Consider the following 21590-nt stretch of genomic DNA (forward strand, 5'->3'; position numbering starts at 1 on the left):
TGGTACGCATTTCTCCTCCTTACACGAGGAATCACGACAACGTTTCACCAGGCAACGCCGGTCAACTGCTGTTTGTGTATGAGAAATCTGTTGGAAACGTTCCTCATGTCAGCGCGTTGTAGGTGTCGCCACCGGCGCCAACGTTTTGTGAATGCTCTGAAAAGCTAATCATTTGCATATCGCAGCATCTTCTTGCTGTCGGTTAAATTTCGCGTCTGTACCACGTCACTTTCGTGGTGTAGCAATTTTAATGGCCAGTAGTGTATATGGGAGTGCAGCAAACACTGTAGTGAAACGGAGCTGTTGTAGTGCAGACACTTTAATGAGGCAGTTGGTTGCGAGAGTAAACAAACGAGAAACTGAGCCGCCACGAGGAGGAGAGCAGCTCCACCTCCCTGTCTCTGTGCTGCCAGCCTAGACCCGTGTTTTATGCTGCTGCGAAAATGGGACTGACGGTGATAGCGATCGTCGATCCTTCCTGGGGCGGTGGATGTCGAACTCTGCGATAGACCTGGAGTAGCCTCTTCACACGTTAAAATAAGAAAAACAACGAACAATGCTCAACACAAAGCAAGGTGGAGTACCCATGGTATTTCACCACGGCTACCGCAAACGTTTGCTTAGATAATCAGTCGCGTAATTGAGGTAGTACAAGCCTTATCTGTACCGGTATCTTACACAACCGTAGTTCTATATACCCCCACATAAAACTGTTATGTTTAATGTCTAGAGAACGCATACACAATGAACTCTATGGAAGTTCGATCTGAACTGCTCATGTGATGTGCACGTGAAAACAGACTACGTCAGAGGGCGGTACGATTGGTGATGAATGACTACGGCCTGAATGAATGGAGTTCCGAGCGTTCTATGCTAGTTAACACAGTCTTCTGTTTACAGTCGTGGAATAGTGTTTCGACCATTCTCTTGATGTATACCAGGTACTCTGCAGTCGTGAGTAGTTATTTCAACTATCGTGAAATGGTGCTGATTATTTAATGTTAATATTCTGATTTATGTTATTTTCTTTGGGTAATAAAATTGTATATATGGTGAGAGAAATCATGTTCATGTCTGTGTTAATGGCAACTGCTACTTTTAGGAAGCACATTACCACGAATCATTTATCGAATATTTATACACTCGTATAAATGTTTAACATTCAGAAATACCGATGAGGCGAATCAATATGAGACTGCAAGAGAGAAGTTAATGATCCATCTCGTCCACTCGACGAATGTACAACAAAATACTACGCGCAGATAATAATCTTGTGTCAATGCCACCCTACGAGATTGTTTCTGCAGGTTACTGTCTCTGTCGTTATCAGTGGCGAATGCCGGAATGAAGACGACGTTGGCCGGCCGGGGTGGCCGAGCGGTTCTAGGCGTTACAGTCTGGAACCACGCGACCGCTACGGTCGCAGGTTCCAATCCTGCCTCGGGCATGGATGTGTGTGATGTCCTTAGGTTAGTTAGGTTTAAGTAGTTCTAAGGTCTAGGGAACTGATGACCTTAGAAGGTAAAGTCCCATAGTGCTCAGAGCCATTTGAACCATTTGAAGTCGACGTTTAAGGCCTCATAAAGTACCATCAAAAACATATCGATCCATGCAAAAATGCACAAAATTATATAAACTTTGTTACGCGAAGTTCTCTCGAAGTAATTAGTATCCCATGAGGATTCGGGACCGGTGATTCTCGTAACGATATTTCGGTTGTCTATCATTTTTACAACTGGGAACTGCTGGTGCACACGCTTAGTATTTACCAAAGAATGACGCGGTGGCTCATATGTAAAGGTCTTGGTTGCAATACCGGCTTCCTCCGAATTTCTGCTCCAACATCTGCATCTACTTACACGCTCTGTAAGCCACTGTACGTTGCCTGGCGATGGGTACTCTGCACCACTACTAGTCACTTCCTTTCCGTTCCACTCGCAAACAGGGTGAGGAAATGTATACGTGAAATGTATACTGGCGGCAGTAGAATCGTTCTGCAGTCAACTTCAGATCCTGGGTCTCTAAATTTGCTCAGTAGTGTTCCTCGAAAAGAACGTCGCCTTCCTTCCACGGATCCCCATTTGAGTTCCCAAACCATATCTGCAAAACTTTAGTATTGTTCTAACCTACAGGTAACAAGCTGTCAGCCTGCCTCAGAACTGATTCGATGTCTTCCTTTAATCCGACCTGGTGAGGATCCCACACATTCGAACAGTACTCAAAAACGGGTCGCGCTATGGTCTTATATGTGGTCTGCTTTACAGATGAACCACACTTTTTCAAAATTCTCCAAGTAAACCGACCATTCGCCTTCCCTGCCATGATCCTCACATGCTCGCTCAATTTCACATCGTTTTGCATCGTTACGCTCGGATATTTAAACGAAACGACCCTGTCACGCAGGGCGCTATTAATACTGTATCCGAACATTACGGTTTTGGTTTTCCCACTCATCCACATTAACTTCCATTTTTCTACACTTAGAGCTAGCTGCCATTCATCACACCAATTAGAAGTTATGTCTAATCATATTCCATGCACAGTCACTCAAGTTCGACACCAACAGATCATTTATGTTTATAGAACACAGTAACGGTCCTGTCACACTTCCCTGGAGCACTCCTGACGATACCCTTTCCTCTGATGAACACTCGCCGTCGAGGACAACATACTGTGTTTTATTATTTGAGATGCCTTCTACACACTCACACTTCTGTGAACCTCTTCCATATGCTTGTACCTTAGTTAACAGTCAGCAGTAGGGTACCGTGTCAAATGCTCTCTGGAAATCGAGAAATATGGAATATGACTGTTGCCCTTCATCCATAGTTCGCAGTATATCTTGAGAGAATGGGCAAGCTGAGTTTCGCACAAGCACTGTGCTGATTTGTTTATATAAGCGTCTCGTTTTAGAGGGAGTTTATTGTATTGGAACTCAGTATATGATCAAGAATTCTGCAGCAAACGGATGTTAAGGATGTCGGTCTCTGATTTAGCGGGTCCGTTCTTTTACCCTTCTAATATACAGGAGTCACCTTCACTTTTTTCTAGTCTCTTCGGTTTTTGTGCTGGACGACGGATTGGCGATAAATGCAAGCTAAGTAAGGAGCCGTAGAGTATTCTTTGTAAAACTGTACTGGGATTCCATCTGGATCTGGCAACTTATTTGTCTTTCAATCTTTCAGTTGTTTCTCTACGCCTGGGATGCTTATTACTACGTTCGATGGTCAAACGACGATATGCTTGGACGATTCTCCGGCGTGAACGATTTCTTAAACGTGAAATTTAAAACTTCGGCCTACGTTTTGCTATCTTCAGCTGCCACACCATTTGTGGAATTCTGCTTTATCCGACACGCGATTTTTTACACGCGCCCTCTAGTCAATTGCGGGCTACAGTTATCCAGTGCCAAACCAATTTGCAGTGAAGTGTCGCAGGATGTGGCGTTGCGCTTTTTTTTTTTTTTAGTAAATAAATCTTCCGTTCCCACACCTTTCCCAGCCAGTTGAAAGCCGTCATCACGGAGAGTATGATAAAATGATTCCTTAATAATCTAATCGCAAAAATATCTTGTTGTGCACAAGATTCTCGCAGAGAATAGTCCATGGCATGCTCCGTGGAGGTTCAAAGTTCAGTCATTGCTGACTTACTGCGCAGCAAACTTGACGTAACTTGAAAACAGCTGTATAGCCGACACGTGGAGATTCCAACCAGTCTCTATTCACTCATCTTGGAATGGGTGGGTAATATAACTTGCACAATGTTGAACCGGGCACATAAACAGTCTTCTACAAGACAATCAAAGAAGTTCGTCGGCAGTCAACAACGTTGCAACAAGACATTGTTTGCCGATGCTCCTTGGCCAATTTCACTGATAAGGTCTTGAACAACGCGACGCTGTCTCTTGTTGGAAATAGTGTTCACTTCGCACCTGCTTCTATAACACTGCCCTTAACAGATGTTAGCAGTGCTATTGAAAAAGCTGTTATACCTCTTCCAAGTGAAGGAGCAAAAGAAATAAAGTGTGAGAAATGCCACACCTTTACGAGAGTGCCTCCCCAGAAACATAATATTTACTCCAAGGAAAGGACTGTACTATGAAGAAACGCTAACACGGTGGTCCTTCCAGAGGATAAGAGCAACGCCGCTGCACTGTTTCCACGTCATGTATACAGATAGTTCTGCAGCCTGTTGCGTGAACCAACGCAAGTAAGACTGATGACGAAGCTACAGGTAGAGCTGAAAGCAAACTGTCGATGTTGTAAATTTTCTTCTTCCATCACACAAGAAATTACGAAAAAATTAAAGCCCCGCGTTTCTATCCCACCAGAGTTTTGCGGTCTTCTGAAAATTCTGAGGGAAACTCTCCCAATACGGGTAATTGTGAGCAACGTTGGAGTACTTACATATGACTTAGCAAAACATCTTTCCTCATTACTGGAACGTTTTGTGCGAAAATGCCCACATCATGTAAGCAATTCTCAGAGACTGAAGTCTCTACTTCTCAATGAATTGGACTTACTAGCAAGTCTTGATGTTGTCTCACTCTGCACTAGAATCACACTGATGAATTCTTTGTCACTCATAGGCAGTTACTTTACAGCAGATACAACAAAGCTGTTCCGTCTTGCGATGTCCTCAATTTATTATTTATTCAACATTGAATAGTTGAACAAATTAACGCTGTTACCATGGATGTCCCCCGCCTCTTCTTCTAGCAAACTTTCATGGAAGAATTTGACCAGAGGGCACTCCAGTCGGTGGATCTTAAAGCATAAGTCTTCGGCCTGTACGTGGATGACGGTTTTGATTTCTCGACAAAAGCTGAGGAAAATCTGTCACGAATTTTACAATAACATTCAATCCACAAGGACATCTAGTTTACCATGGATATGGAAAAAGACGACTGTCCGTCGTTACTACATGTCTCAGTCAATAGGAAAGTGAAAGGGTTCTTAGGGCATTCTTGAATTTGCAAGAGCGTAGCTGCGGCCACCCATTACAAGTTATGAGTTCCCTTCGAGCGCTGGAACCGAGCTAACATGTGGCTCTTGAAGGGACAGGACAGCCCTGCAAAGTAGCTGGAACAGTCTTCAATGAAAATGGATATTATTCACGTTAGACTTAGACAGCTTAAATTCGGCGAATTTCTAGATAAAGACGATAAGGAGCGTTTGATATCCCAGATCTTTCCCCGTATGTGGGAAACATTTCGCCTAAATTAGGTAGAATAAAAATGGGGGAGGGACAACCTTACTTTAATTTAATTTAGTTTTCTGTGTGTCCGTATATCATATTCGTGACACGTAGCCTACACACTTGTTATCTACGTTATATTAATCTATAAAGGAATCTGATAAGTGTAACACTATCACATAACACTATCTACTCAGAAATTCACCTATGGAAAAGAAGATGTCAAGTACAGATGATTTCAACTTGTTTTTATAACTTTCATTATCTTTCAGCACCTTTAATAACCTAGGGGAAGTGGCCAAATATATTTATGGCTGCATACTTTGCCCCTTCCTGTGCAAAAGTAAAATTGAGCTGCGGATAGTGTTGGCTATTTTTGTTCCTGAAGTTACATTTATAAATGCCATTATTATTTGAAAATATTGCCTGACTCTTCACAACAGACTTCATGAGAGAGTAGATGTTGTTAGCATACCTAGTTTTTAAAAAGTTTACTACCTGAGACTCGTGAATGGGCACCAGATTAAATCCTCACAACACGTTTACGTGTAATGAGTATTTAGTTCCTGTGTCTGCAAGTGCCCTGTAAAATTATGCTATAATTCATCACAAAATGGAATTATGGAAAGTAACATACTTTTCTGACAGTTTTATCTACAACATTAGAAATTACCCTTATAGCAACCGTTGTTGAACTCAAGGGTTTAAGAAGGTCTGTGTGGTTTCCAGTTCAAGTGCAGTTTAATGTGCCCATCCATAAACGATGCACATACAGTTGTACATACTTCCTTTTCTTCGGACTGAATTTATTGAATGTGATATATCTTGCCTTACATAAAGTTGAATGAACTGTGTAATCTTCTGGCCACCTAAAAAGACCTGCGTCCTCAGCTGGGTAAAGGATGACTTTCGTTTGTGGAAGACTGGAGTCTGTTGAATACAATGTCAATGTAGAATTACATTTGACATAACACACGTAAAATTCGTGAAAGGTGCGTGGAACACGATCGCTACACTAGTCTTTCGCAACTCAGTAATGCAACCAAAGCTGAGCATTCTATCTCCAAGGAACATACCACGGATTATTCCGCCACAAAAAATCTTAGTCAAGATGAGATGCCATCTGGGATTCGCTTATTGGGAAATCTGTGGGAATACATTAGGTGGAAGTCCTTATTAACGCTGATGGCGCCTTTCAGTTGGGTGTAATTTTTTTATTTCTTTGCAGAGTAAAAAAAAAATTATGATTTCACCTCTAGTATCAGTTAATAGTACTAGTTAATAGTACTAGTTTGACCACTGTATTTTTATTCAGTGGGCCCGCAAGTCTGCAGAGGGCATGAATTCAAGAAAACCGTTTCGCATACGCCTGTGAGCCTCAAATGGAACAATACCTTACAGAGAGCGTTAAATTCAACACTGAGCAAACAAGCAAACGACACCTACGCACATGAGACAATTTCCGATTTTTGGTATAAGCTTATTAATGTACACTAACGATATCGATTTGTAATAATTCGTGTGAAGATGGTAGCCCAATTGTCAGCCAAAATATCACGAGAAGAAGTCGTCATCCGGCTACATCCCCTGAATTTCTATGGAATAACTATGTTACACCTAATGTTGCTTTTTTGCTACGCCTTGAACTGTCTCAGTGTTTTCAAATTACATAACCATTAAAATTTGCATTAGGCCATATTGCCAGTCTCTGATTTTTTTTTGTTTCTTTTTGTATGTTTTAAAACGATCTATACACATTTTCGCTAGATTTCTGCCAGCATTAATACTGTGATGTTTATTTCATTTTTATCAAAATGTCAATTAAAGATTCATTCTTAATTGCATATTTAAGAATGCGCTATTGCCATTGTATATAAGCATGTTGGAGAATAAGTTAAACTGTTTTTAACAAAACAGAATGTAATAAAAAGCTGCTTTCCAAATATGTCAAGTGAAAGTTAGCTACAGCTGAAAATAAATCTTTAACTTGTTTATCCAGTTGTGTATAGAAGGTCACGCAACCGAAAATAGTCCCACTTCACAGCTTTTAATTCCCTATTGTCTTGAAGAAATGTAACACATAGTCAGAATGCAAATTCTACAAGATATTCGTCTATTAAGCAGTAATTAAATTCTGTATTGACGTATGCGATACCACTGAGATCATAATCAAAGATGGTGGCCACTTGGCCTTGAAAAGTGCAGTGTGAGTTGCCTACATGCCAGAGGCAATGATGTCATCAATGGCCTCCAATCGATGGCATCCTCAAGATGACAGTACGTTTAAAGGAGGCAATATGGCTCTGGTGGGAAAAAGCTTTAATCAATCACAAACTCAAAAAAATTCAAGACGGCGGTGGCAGGGAAAAAGTTTAGCATTCATCAAAATGAAACAGCCAGAGAGAGTGCATTATGTACGAGGGTTGGAACTTAAATAGTGGCAACTATTTATTCACAACCGATACAAAAGAGTTACATGTTTGCACCTGTTACTGTCCTTCAGAGTAGTCTCCAGCGTTGTCCAGAACCTGTTGCCAGCGATGTGGAAGGCGTAAGTATACCGTTAGCAGAGCCTGTTCTGTTGATGGTGCGAATGGAGCGGTCTACTGCCTTCGAATCTCTGGAACAGTTCTGAAGCGAATGCCACGATGTGGTTCCTTCATCTTCGGAATCAACCAAAGTCGCAAGGAATTAAGTCCTGGGAGTATGGTGGATGGTACTGTACTTCCCAGTCCCATCGACCGAACAGAGCAGCCACGGCTTGCGCTGTATGTGCCCAAGCATTGTCGTTCAAAATGATGGGTGGGTTGCGCAGAAAGTGTCGCCGCTTCTTTCGCAAAGTTAGTCGCAGGTGATGCTCCAAAAACGAACAGTAATACGACTTAAGTCGTTGTGGCTTTGATTTGATTCCGAAGGTGAAGGAATCACTTCGTGGCATTCGCTTCAGCACTGTTCCAGAGATTCGACAGGCAGTAGACCGCTCCATTCACACCATCAACAGAACAGGCTCTGCTAACGGCATACTACGCCTTTCACATCGCTGGCAACGGGTTCTACACAACGCTGGTGACTACTTTGAAGGTCAGTAACAGGTGCAGACACGTAACGCTTTAGTATCCGTTGTGAATAAATAGTTGCCACTATTTAAGTTCCAACCCTCGTACTTCTTGGCAAAGCCTGTCGTGTTCAAGAATATCGACAGTAGTTCCCATTGTGCCATTTATAAAAAAAAAAAATTCATAAACATAGTAAACATCCACGCATGCACAACGCACACGCACACGCACACACGCATAAATACATACATACAAGGCACGAAAATTTCTTCACTCGATTGGCAACATATTCAAAAGTACTTGATTATTTATCACAGCAGGGAGCGAGATCCAGCTGACGCTCATGGGCTCGAGAGTCTTTTGTAGAAACCTAACAGGCAACTCTCTCTACAGCGTCAGCAAGAGCTAGACTGAGGTGGTGTGAGACATCACATGCATAAGAAATTTCCTGGCAGATTAAAACTGTGTGCCGGACCGAGACTCGAACTTGGGTAGCTCAGTTGGTAGAACACTTTCCCGCGTAAGGCAATGGTCCCGAGTTCGAGTCTCGGCCCGGCACAGAGTTTTAATCTGCTAAGAAGTTTCATATCAGCGCACACTCCGCTGTAGAGTGATTGTTTCATTCTAATCACATGCATAGTTTGTCATCTCTCTGTGAACGTGCTAACGGTCTGATACCTTACTGAATTGAAATTGCAAGCAATAATTCGAACACTTATTAGGATTTCATCAGTAACTGAAATGATTAAATTTATGCCATAACCTGTATCATGATGACTGCCATTCACTCAGTCACAGTTAATGCCATTACCCGAATCATGGTGACTGTCATTGCCTCAATCATGGTGACTATCAGTTAATCTGATCATGATGACCCTTCATTACACGATAGCAGATGTTCATAAATACTCATTCCCTGAAGTCAGTCGACTTCAGCGAACCAGAATTATACAACTCATCATTCAGTATGTTCTGAACAAATAATAGAGATGCTTGGCACAGCATTCTGTCATATTATAAGCACCACACGTGGGAATTAAATGAAAAATCACATACTCTGATACATCGCGAAACTGCACTATAAATCTACATTAACGAATTTTAAAGTAGTTAAGACATGTTGAGAAACTCTCTATTGTTTTGTGAAACTTCCAACAATAAATACCAAGCAAACAGACAGAAAAAATGTCTTACCAATATGAATAACAACCTACCTGTAGACTATTAGAATAATATTATCATCAAGAAACTCAAACACTGGAGTCTAATGTTCGATAATCTAGTGAATAATACGCACATTCTGTTTATGTTCCTAACAGTCTATCTAGCAGGTTCTATGTTCCTGATAATCTGTATCTGCTCACATTAGAATTTCCACCATTTAAAATTTTGGCTCGCTTACCTGTCCACGACATCAGAAGCTTTCCGTAGTCAGTTATGTAAACAACAAACAAGTCGAAATTAGTGTTGATCATTGGTATATTGTAGGCCTACCTGATTTAGCTGCCAACGTTTTACAAATCTAATGGGCTTCCGACATTTTAGTATTCTTGCATATTTCTTTCCCAGTAGTTATACACAAATATTTACCCACATAAGCAACAAACAATATACTGCACTGTTGTTGGCTGTTTCATTTTAATGGAAATTTTTGCTGCCACGGCCGTCTCGGATTATTAATTATACAACTGGCTAAAAAACTTTTTCACCAGTGTAATTATGTATTTTTTAAATATCTCACGATCCTGATGATTCAAGGTCATTGACAAAGTCATTGCTCCTAGCTTTTAAGCAACCCACACTAACATCTGCACTTGTCAATGTCAACCAGCCACCATCTTGGATTGTGATGTCAGTGGTATCCCATAGTTCAAGGTAACAATTAAGTCCAACACATTGCAGAAGCTCCTTAGTAGTACCCCTACAAATTAAAATGATAAATGATCCCTTACATGTTCGATCCGTTGATGAAGACCACATGGACTAATGGATGAAACTTCGGTTTAAAGTTTTATAATGCAGTGCGAGGTTAAACCCACAAGAATTTTATGGAAATTGACTCCAGCATGGAAGCCTAACACATACACCAGATCTAGATCTCTACTGATTCTTTCTTCAGTTTAATATCAGTGGATGGTAGTTTTTTTTTAGCACAATAATAATAAACGTAATATCAGAGTCCCAGAGACATCTCTCGTCTGATGCACCTCATTAGAAGTTATCCTTTAGCAAAATACAGTCATTAAGGAGCGCCGGAGAGTTGTAACGGGACATTCTCTGATGCCAAATGAGGATGAGATCGTGCCATTAATATCTTCATTTGAAACGGTCCATCAGTCACGAAGACACGTTTCCAATTTTTCACAGTGTTTCTCTTTTTTTATGTTCCACTGCGAAGGGGAACATTCTCCTAGGATCATTTAAATACCGTTATAGAGCAATTACGAATGAAGGAGTCTTACTTAACGTTTATTCTAGTTAAATAAAAAACGTCCATGAGCACACAGGACGAAATATTATGGTACTACCCACTGCACATATTTTATCAAGGGGCTTTACCCCCATTACTGTGGGTAGCAGCACTGTAATATCGATTTGACTGAAAGACAAGTTGCAATTATCTTCTTCTGTTTGTTTTCCAGTGTGCTGGACAACTATTATGATGAAAACTACTGTGGAAGCGATGTCTGATGGGAAGACAGGCGTGAAGGATGGTCCTGCAGAAGACGGCACACACCCTGCAGGTGAGTGCGCCGCGGCTGTCGAGGCGCACCTCGGCGCCTACCGCTTGCACATGGCAGCGGCAGGGGCGCGCAGCACACAGGTCTCCTACAAGTAAATATCACATTCGTTCGTAAATTGATGTGCGCAGTTTTCTGTAGTCCTTCTCAGTTGTTAACGAAGGAAGGGCTGAATCTGATACAAGACAAATGTCGGCGCCTACTGTACTAAAATGCATCCATAGAGGTGCTGTTCCTGATCTATATAAATGACCTGGGTGACGATCTGAGCAGTTCTCTTAGGTTGTTAGCAGATGATGCTGTAATTTACCGTCTAGTAAGGTCATCCGAAGACCAGTATCAGTTGCAAAGCGATTTAGAAAAGATTGCTGTATGGTGTGGCAGGTGGCAGTTGACGCTAAATAACGAAAAGTGTGAGGTGATCCACATCAGTTCCAAAAGAAATCCGTTGGAATTCGATTACTCGATAAATAGTACAATTCTCAAGGCTGTCAATTCAACTAAGTACCTGGGTGTTAAAATTACGAACAACTTCAGTTGGAAAGACCACATAGATAATATTGTGGGGAAGGCGAGTCAAAGGTTACGTTTCATTGGCAGGACACTTAGAAGATGCGACAAGTCCACTAAAGAGACAGCTTACACTACACTCGTTCGTCCTCTGTTAGAATATTGCTGCGCGGTGTGGGATCCTTACCAGGTGGGATTGACGGAGGACATCGAAAGGGTGCAAGAAAGAGCAGCTCGTTTTGTATTATCACGTAATAGGGGAGAGAGTGTGGCAGATATGGTATGCGAGTTGGGATGGAACTCATTAAAGCAAAGACGTTTTTCGTCGGGGCGAGATCTATTTACGAAATTTCAGTCACCAACTTTCTCTTCCGAATGCGAAAATATTTTGTTGAGCCCAGCCTACATAAATAGGAATCATCATCAAAATAAAATAAGAGAAATCAGAGGTAGAACAGAAAGGTTTAGGTCTTCGTTTTTCCCGAGCGCTGTTCGGGAGTGGAATGGTAGAGAGATAGTATGATTATAGTTCGATGAAACCTCTGCCAAGCACTTAAATGTGAATTGCAGAGTAATCATGTAGATGTAGATGTGCTGTATCTGACTGCTGAGGTCACAAAGAATATTTGTTGTTGCGAAACAAACAGAGGAATATTAATCTCTAAGAGGAAGTAAAATTTCGAATAGCACAAAACTGACTCATCTGCAAGGAACGTTTGAAACGATGAGATAAGAGACCGAGGAATCATTGCCATTTTATCGGCAGATAAAAAATTCTCGGGTTCGAGTCCTGGTCAGTTACAAATTTTCACGTGTCACCAATAGGTAGAGCTTCCTTACCTAACGCAGCTACACCAAATTACTCGCATTCAGCGAATTTATTTCGATCTAATTTTCAACGAGTGTCACTCATCAATGTCTCCCTATCCAGACATTTAGTAAATATTTGGAGATTATTTTCATTTCCGTTAGAAAACCCCAGCTGTTCAATTTTTTCGGTAAACGTGCGAAATTTGTCCAGTTCAATTTGCCACTTAACTTGTTCTGGTGCGGGCTGTTATGAAGAAAATTACTAATGTCGTTTGTTAGGGACACACGCTGATGACCCAAAACATTATGGCCACCTGTTTAAAAGCACGTTGGCCTTCCTTTAGAATGCTGTATAGCAGTGATTCTGCATGGCATAGATTCGACAGGTCCTTCATACGTTTCCGGGCAAATATAGCAAATATAGTATCAGATATCTACCAAAAAGACATTCAGTCCCGCTGTTAGCAGTGGTCATAATGGTTTGGTTCATAAATGTATAACAATTACAATTTGTCGGACCGTCATCAGGGACGGTCTTGTCCACTGTTCTCACAGGCATACTGCTGCAAACAGGAGGCTCACGTCACGCTGTGATAAAAAGCTCTGATAAATCTTATGTAATATATTTTGTTGTAAATAGCATTTACAGGTCGCGAGAAATACAACAACTAACACTATCTAGTTTGCAAGGCTGTCTCCAGAAGTTTTGATGTAATGACAATGCCAGATAATTTTGACACACATTATAAGCACGTCCGAATGTCCAGAAAATCTTCTAATCTTCACTATGATCTACCTATGCTCAGTGAAAATGGTGTCACCATCAAGCGAGCCAGAAGTTCCAAAAAACTGATTTCTCTGAAAACTATAACGATAATTTTACTCTCTATAGATAATTAAAATGATGTCTAAATAATAATTTTATTCAAAGCAACACTCAGAGGATATTATCATCCTGTCAAGCTTCTTGGATGAAAGTAGATACAGATATTAACATTTAACATTTACAAACAGCAATAGGCAAACCAGAGAAAACCTAGGATCAGGTTTATACCAGTTGGAATGTTTCTTATCACTTGATGAAAGAAATACATGAACCACCTGGCATGGAATAAGAGATGAAAATTATCAGAATGAACAGTCGCAGCAAAAAGACTCTTGACATTAAAGGAAAACTTCCATATACAAAGATCCATTGCAATGAACAAGAAAGAAATTAATGACCAAGTCAATGTAAGCAATAACTCAATGATTATGTTAGCCACCAAAACAGTAAGAAACAGCTCTATCTCTCTCTCTCTCTGTCTGTCTGTCTCTCTCTCTCTCTCTCTCTCTCTCTCTCCGTCTGTCTGGTACGCACATACACACGCACACACTCACAAACGAAAAAATATGGAACTACACTTGGACACCACAACGCAAATAAAAGACGCAGCATAAACTCAGAACGACAGCTGGCTACACTGTAAACACACACATTCAATAAGCAGTGTAAAGTGGAATTAAGTGATGAAATAAATGTGGTCGGAAAAACGCCTATAAACGGCCAGCTGGAGCATGCAGACCGACTGAATACATCTCCAGGACGGGACACGTGGGTTAACAGCATCAGAAATCGAAAGTAACACCAAATGATAATTTAACTCCACGAAACTTGTGCTGCAAAAATTGTTTCTAACCTGAAAAACAGTAGAATAACAAGAGAAAACTTTATGTAGTAACATATTTGTAAACTACTACACAACGTGTATATTACATACATAAAAAAAAAACATGGATTCCAGGCTCCTGAAGATGCTTGACAAATAAAATAAGTGAAACGCCTATGGCAAAAGCAACGTGCCTACGATTTACTGACAAACAGAGAATACACTTCCACGTGTTTTGAAGGAATTAACGAACGATGTAAAATGGATAAAAAGAAGACAGAAATGATTTTAATAAGAATTTTTCTAGCTTATTAACAATAGCGTTTTTTTTTTGTGAAACTGCGCAGAACAAACTTAAAAGCAAAAGAAATGAAGCTAGTAAAGCGGTGAGAAGTGTATATGGAGCTGTTTCTCTATTTACTAGACCTAATTCCAAGAACAGAGTCTTCATTAAAGAAAATGTAATTGCTGTTGAATTAAGTAAACGTAATATTGTTTTTGACACACTCGTAGCTGTGGAAATGGCTTCATACCTCTAAGAAGAATCTTATAAATTTTCATTATGTCTAACTGAAAAAAATTATTAGCAAAAAACGTGAAAATGGTGTTGTTCAAATGCAGATAGCATAATATATCACGTACTACCTTAAATATGTATTTATGATGTGATATATGTTAAATGTTGTATACGTTATGTATGTAAAGTATGTATTTATGATGTTACTGAAAGTGATAAATTTAGATCGTTTGACGCTTTGGGTTATTCCAAAAATAAAAGTGTCAATAAAACAAAAAAATGGGTTCACTGAAAACAAATTATCTGCTGAGATTATTAAACATTTCATTGAACTTAGAGGTAAAGTTAACGCAGCCCCGACTGAAAAAAGAAACTTAATTAAGCAGAGCGAATGGTGTTCAACAACCTTCGACTAAAAAATCAATCATTGATGACTATCAAGAATGTGCATTAATTAATACTGATAAAGTTAGAGTTCGTCATATATTTCTGTCAAAGCAATGTGTAGTTTCCACTATAAAACAATGTGTATTAGCATTATCAATAAGGAAATTTGTGTATTGGACTCTGGGTGGAGTAAGAACCTTAACTTGGCGTCATTTTCGACCACAAGAAGAGAAAACTCTGACAAGGACAGAGAAAGCCAGTTATTACACTGTTGGCCATTAAAATTTCAGGTTCAGGAAAAAAAAACTAGTAACGAAATATAGAATATAGCAGAATGAACACATCATTAAATTTGTGAGTGATACGGGTTATACAGGGGGCGAAGTTCTGTTCACAAGCTGCTAATTCTGGCAGTAACAGTGGCTGGGCAACGAGTCGACCTGAGCTTGGATGACAGATATGAGGACGTCATTCCATGTCGCTTCAACTCTGTTTCAGAGTGAAATAATCGCAGTGGCTAACGAGCGTGCCAGTGATCTATGATTAGGCTTTTTCAGTGGGTGAGAGATCTAGAGAATGTGCTGGCCACAGAATTGTCGAAATCCTTCTGTATGAAGGTAGTTCAGGACAGCACAGGAAACATGCGTTCTTACGCTGTCGTGTTGAAAGATAACGCCACAGAGACCTCGAACACAGGGCACAGCCATTCACATTAACGTGTCAAAAATGCAAGGGCTATATACTGGCTATGCGAAACAGAGGTCATTTTATAGACTCATCACCGGCGCCTCATACCATCACGCCAGGTACAGCTCCCATATGACACTGACGAATGCTACGAGGGCAATGTCTGTTCTCCCTGGAGTCTGCACACACAAGCGGGACTTGTCTGAAGAGAGAACTTGGTGCCACTCCTCTGTCCTTTGTTGTCGGTGGCTGTACCACGGTCTTCGCGCCTCTCTCACCAGCCGAGTCAAGGGCAGCATTGGTCGCTGTACTGCTAATCCGTGGTGCTCTTGGCAGCGTGGCACTGTTTACGTGGATACTTGCCTTGATACAAGCAAGTCCATTCCTGAGTCGAGGTACGAGATGTGGCTGCGCGCTCCTGCACGTCCGAGCGAATACTTATGTCTGTTCTTTCACGCGATAGATGCGTGGAGCCGCTGATGTCTTGCATGGCGTTGAGGCTGGCCCTTCGGAACCCATCGATTCCATATTCGAATGACAGTCGCGGGATTCCGACAGGCATGCAATAGTACGCCAGAACGATGAACCACAGCGTCGTTAAGGCGCGATCCTGCTATTGTCAAATTCCGAAAAGTGCTGGTAGTAGTTACCTATTCTCACGCCATCTTCTCACAAATAAGCAATATTTAAATGCGATGCTTGAATGAGAAACCAGCTGCGAACGTCATACACTACTGGCCATTAAAATTGCTACACCAAGAAGAAATGCAGATGATGAACGGGTAGTCATTGGACAAATATATTATACTACAACTGACATGTGATTACATTTTTACGCAATTTGGGTGCTTAGATTCTGAGAAATCAGAACCCAGAACAACCACCTCTGGCCGTAATAACGACCTTGATACACCTGGGCATTGAGTCAAACAGACCTTGGATGGTGTGTACAGGTACAGCTGCCCATGCTGCTTCAACACGATACCACAGTTCATCAAGAGTAGTGACTGGCTATTGTGACGAGCCAGTTGCTGGGCCACCATTGACCAGACGTTTTCAGTTTGTGAGAGATCTGAAGAATGTGCTGGCCAGGGCAGCAGTCCAACATTTTCTGTATCCAGAAAGGCCCGTACAGGACCATCAACATGCTGACATGCATTATCCTGCTGAAATGTAGGGTTTCGCAGGGATCGAATGAAGGGTAGAGCCATGGGTCGTAACACGTCTGAAATGTAACGTCCACTGTTCAAAGTGCCGTCATCCGATAAAATGACGTTTTGCCATTCGTGCATCCAGGTTCGTCGTTGAGTACACCATCGCAGGAGCTCCTGTCTGTGATGCAGCGTCAAGGGTAACCGCAGCCATGGTCTCCGAGCTGATAGTCCATGCTGCTGCAAAAGTCGTCAAACTGTTCGTGCAGATGGTTGTTGTCTTGCAAACGTCCCCATCTGTTGACTCAGGGATCGAGAGGTGGCTGCACGAACCGTTACAGCCATGCGGATAAGATGCCTGTCATCTCGACTGCTAGTGATACGAGGCCGTTGGGATCCAGCACGGCGTTCCGTATTACCCTCCTGAACCCACCGATTCCATATTGTGCTAACAGTCATTGGATCTCGACCAACGCGAGCAGCAATGTCACGATACAATTAACCGCAATCGCGATAGGCTACAATCTGACCTTTAGCAAAGTCGGAAACGTGATGGTACGCATTTCTCCTCCTTACACGAGGCATCACAACAACGTTTCACTAGACAACCCGGTCAACTGCTGTTTTTGGATGAGAAATTGGTAGGAAACTTTCCTCATCTCAGCACGTTGTAGGTGTCGTCACCGGCGCCAGCCTTGTGTGAAAACTGTGAAAAGCTAATCATTTGCATATCACAGTATCTCATTCGTGTCGGTTAAATTTCGCGTCTGTAGCACGTCATCTTCGTGGTGTAGTAATTTTAATGGTCAGTAGTGTGTTTATATATAAAATGTATTTGACGATGCTTCTGCCTGTTTTATGAGGCTGCATTGAAATGATAATTGTTTGCATATCCAAGCATGTAGCATACTTCACACCAACTTGGCGCTTTTTGCTATTCGTGATATTGCAATTTTTGTTGGCGACAATGCAGATAATGGTTTCAGAGACATCCTGTCTGCGCTGTAGGCAGCGATGTGAATATTGCACACTTGGTGATGAGAATGCAACGTTGAAGAAGAGCTTCTTTTCCACCAGGCTGTTGTTTTAAAATAATGCTTCGTTAAGCACAACTAGCTACTTTCGAACCTTGCTCATAATCAAGGGCAAAACAGATGTACATTCATCATTTTCATACGGAGGGAAGAACAGAAATTGCTGTCGGTAAACCTTTCGTGGTGTAAGATCGTGGTCAACGAAACTCTTTTGTTGATAAAGTTTTGTCGTGAACTGCGCTGGACATCTTCAGAGGCGTTGCTCCTCCCTGTATGCCATTACTTAATTCATTATTTATTAGGAGGCTTACTGTGCGCTTTGGTCGATCTGGTGGAATTCACCAAACGATTTTTAATACATTTGTGGAAATGACAGTAATTTTGCTTAGACATGCGGCCAACTGATTACATCAAGTCCGCATTACCTATCATTTGATATTTTACATACTAGTTGCCTATGTGATAATTATCTTGTCATTTGTTTCTTTACTGTTGCTGCCACTGGGCTCAGTTGATCTCGAGTTGATCTCAAAGACAGATCACAGTCTTGCCGACTCAACGGAGGAGTTCTAACATTCTGCGTGGTTTCTGTTGTTTTATGTCGTGTCTCCCTACCACTTTCGCGCAACGACGCTCTGAGTATGTTTTTTAGGGAATTGACTAGTTTGAACCTGGGACCTGTTGCTGGTAAGGAGACGCCAGACCACGCATGACATGTAGAGTTCAGAAGAGTTCAGTGAGACTAGCGATGATATAACCAAATAGTTAATGATTTCAGCGTCAGCTCCACTGCACTTCCTGTAAAATAATCTTAATACTAACTAAATTTAGCGGAAGGGGTTCAAGGCTTTCCTATTTTTAGTTAGCTGGTGAAATAACGTCGAAAAAGCAGTTAAGTTTACCATTGGAAATTTTATTCTACTCACAAAACATCGTTTATAAATTGCACTATTGATAAAAGGAAATGTTTTAATACAAGATGGTAAAAACCAACTGCGTTCAACAAAAATGTGAACGAATATTCCCTGAATGGGTTTCCAAGTTCTACAATGGATCGAAGGATGACCTATGCCATATCACATCTATAATCTAGGTTTAAATTAAGTTTCACAAGAGAGAAAACTATCAAAATGGTCTACAGTGACCCTCAATTATCTTTAATTACTTATCTAACTTGCTGTAAATTACAGTGGATGATGTGGCTTCTCAATAATTATATAACAGAAAAATCATTGCGTTTCAGATTTTAACTTACATAGCAAATGTGAATACCATGAGCTTCAATTGACGATCGACACTAGTATTACGTAAAAAGGGGATGTAACAAATGAGACTTCTGCAGTTCTGAGTGAAGCCTTATGCGCTCAAAAATGCGGCATCGCGTGCGTTCATTACCTTGTCAGTGTTCGTCAGGGGGCGGCGGCCGGCGCAGCTCCGTCCAGCTCGCCCTCTCGGAAGTAACTCTCTCCTAACTTCTCCTTCCTACAATTTACCGAAGTTGGTTTAAAAAAAACTATCTGGTTGTGTTTTCATCTGATCAATCAGGGTCTCAATGTTAGCCTTAAGCTCCACCTACAAAAATTCTGTCTATCCAATGAGAAACGTTATACTTTTCGTGGTGGGGCAATGTTTTTAAAGTTTGCAACGTAACAGAGACGCGAAAAAGTCTCACGCTAAAACTTGCAGCTGGTGTGGCCCTTTTAGTGTTATCGTAAGATCTATACTGTACTTCTGGAGGGCTCTATCTTTTAACATGGGCTGGGGGGTGGTCCTGATGGTTATTTTTAGTGGTGGGGCAATGTTTTTAACGTTTGCAACGTAACAGAGACGCGAAAAAGTCCCACGCTAAAACTTGCGGCTGGTGTGGCCCTTTTTGTGTTATCGTAAGATCTATACTGTTCTTCTGGAGGGTTCTAGCTTTTAACATGGGCTGGGGGGTGGTCCTGGTGGTTGTCTGGCGACGTGGGTGTCTGTCCCTTATTGTAGGGCCTTCTAGCTTAACACGGTTCTGCTCTCGGCTTCTGTTCTCGTTTCTCCCCTCGGAACTGCGTCTGTCTCACGGTGGGAAGGTATGACATCCATTTAGGCATTCTTGTGTTAGTCTGTGGTATTCCATTTGCTCACTCGTTACTCGTATTACTTTGATTAATTTAATGTCACGATTTATTCGGAGCTATGTGACATACTACTGGATTTCCTTATCGTGTCAGGGTTTTCATGGGAGGTGTTGGATTTGCCTGACACCTTACAGAGTAACGCCTCTGAAGACGTCCAGTGCAGTTCTGGACGAAACGTTACGAACAGAAGATTTTCGTGGACCACGACCTTATACCCCAAGAAGTTTACCAGCAGCAAGGTCATCTGGTCGTAAAAGCCTTCATTTTATAAACAACGGAAATCACATGCCACATACAGATGGGTATACCACGGTCGTTAATATGCGCGACCTTGGAATATGGATCCACAAAAAGAACTTATACACAATTATTTGTAGTTCCACCACATGTGTACTTACTTCAGAGTAGCTAGTAGCTCTTAGTAAAGTACTATTTTAAAATAACAGCCTCGTGGAAACCATGTCATTCTTAAAATGTGTCGGGGCCATGTTACCCACTCAGAAAAGGTCCAGAGAATGCAGTTGTTTACGCGAGGTGAAGCAGCGAACGAGCAAGTGATGACGAGAGCTTCGTGTTGCAGTGAAGTGGTGGCGCATCCGTCCGACGGTGGAGCCGCTTGTCCTGCTGTTCATGTTCTCCTACGTCGTGACTCAGTGGGTGGCCAGCGGGCTCTTCCTGGAGCGAGTATGCGGCTCCAGAGACCCCAACACGTGCACCAACGAGGACCGCACCTATTCCAGCACGCTTCTCACCTGGAAGGCTATCATCGAAGGAATCGTGCCCGCCACTGTGTCGCTTTTCATCGGCAGTTGGAGCGACAAGTTCGACCGGCGGCCCATCTTTCTCTGGTCCTTTGCTGGTATGTCAAGAGCACGAGTCTCTCACCATTCACCCATGCTTACTGAACAGACGTCCCTTCACACCGGTACCAACTTCCAGATTTCACTATTGACATGCACTGGCACAAAAGAGCCCTATTCTTTATTTCTAGACGTATTCAGTATTTGTTGAGAATTGTGTGAGTGTGATAAAAACGCTGTGCCACTACAACGTATCTCACTATCCAGTATAACGCAATGAACAGCTCGCATATGCCACTCCTCATCATTCTTCGTGACAGTTGAAATTTCCAATGTCTGCAGGCACCTTTGTTCTATGGCTACAAATGTTTCCATTCCAACATTTGCAGAGTGTCACTGTGTAGACAGATGCGAAGGACCTCTACATTTGCAAGACAATACTCGTTCATTTTTAGTAGTTCGTGGTATGAGTGCCACCTCCTTAAAAACTATCCATTCTTATCGTTATTTATGTCTGACAGAAACTGAAAATCGTAACTAATTGCAGGGAACACAATCGCGTACAGTCTGTTCTCTGGGCTGTCTGCGATTACAGATCTAGCGCCAGAGTGGCTGCTGTTGCCGTCTATAGTGACCACCTTCAGCGGCGGCATGATGAACCTCATGGCTGTTGCCAACATCTACATAGCTGACATTAGCCCTGAGGGGCAGAAGGAGCTCAGGTAAGTGTTCACAGCTTAATTGGTTAAGGCATTCACTAAAAGATTCTTTATTAATAAAGTACTTGCAACTTGAGTTTGATATTTCATGTTTTAGTGGATAACAGTTTAGCAGTACGGAGTAACAATACAAGAAATACTTTAATCTAACGTCAGATTGTGGAATAATAATGCTCATAATCTATGTTAGTCTTTTTATATGGTAAAATCGCTGCA

General features: G+C 41.6%; 1 protein-coding gene across 1 annotated transcript in view; it reads left to right on the forward strand.

Moving 5' to 3' along the window:
• LOC124594717 (proton-coupled folate transporter-like) overlaps positions 1 to 21590 on the forward strand; it is a 74145-nt gene that overhangs the window by 7349 nt on the left and 45206 nt on the right. The window contains exons 2-4 of the mRNA XM_047133087.1: positions 10895 to 10996; positions 20436 to 20714; positions 21203 to 21377. Of these exons, the coding sequence (XP_046989043.1) occupies positions 10912 to 10996; positions 20436 to 20714; positions 21203 to 21377 (539 nt within the window). The 5' untranslated portion in view covers positions 10895 to 10911. The remainder of the gene's footprint in view (positions 1 to 10894; positions 10997 to 20435; positions 20715 to 21202; positions 21378 to 21590) is intronic.

The sequence above is a fragment of the Schistocerca americana genome, chromosome 1 (genome assembly GCF_021461395.2).
Source record: "Schistocerca americana isolate TAMUIC-IGC-003095 chromosome 1, iqSchAmer2.1, whole genome shotgun sequence".
Lineage (NCBI taxonomy): Eukaryota > Metazoa > Arthropoda > Insecta > Orthoptera > Acrididae > Schistocerca > Schistocerca americana.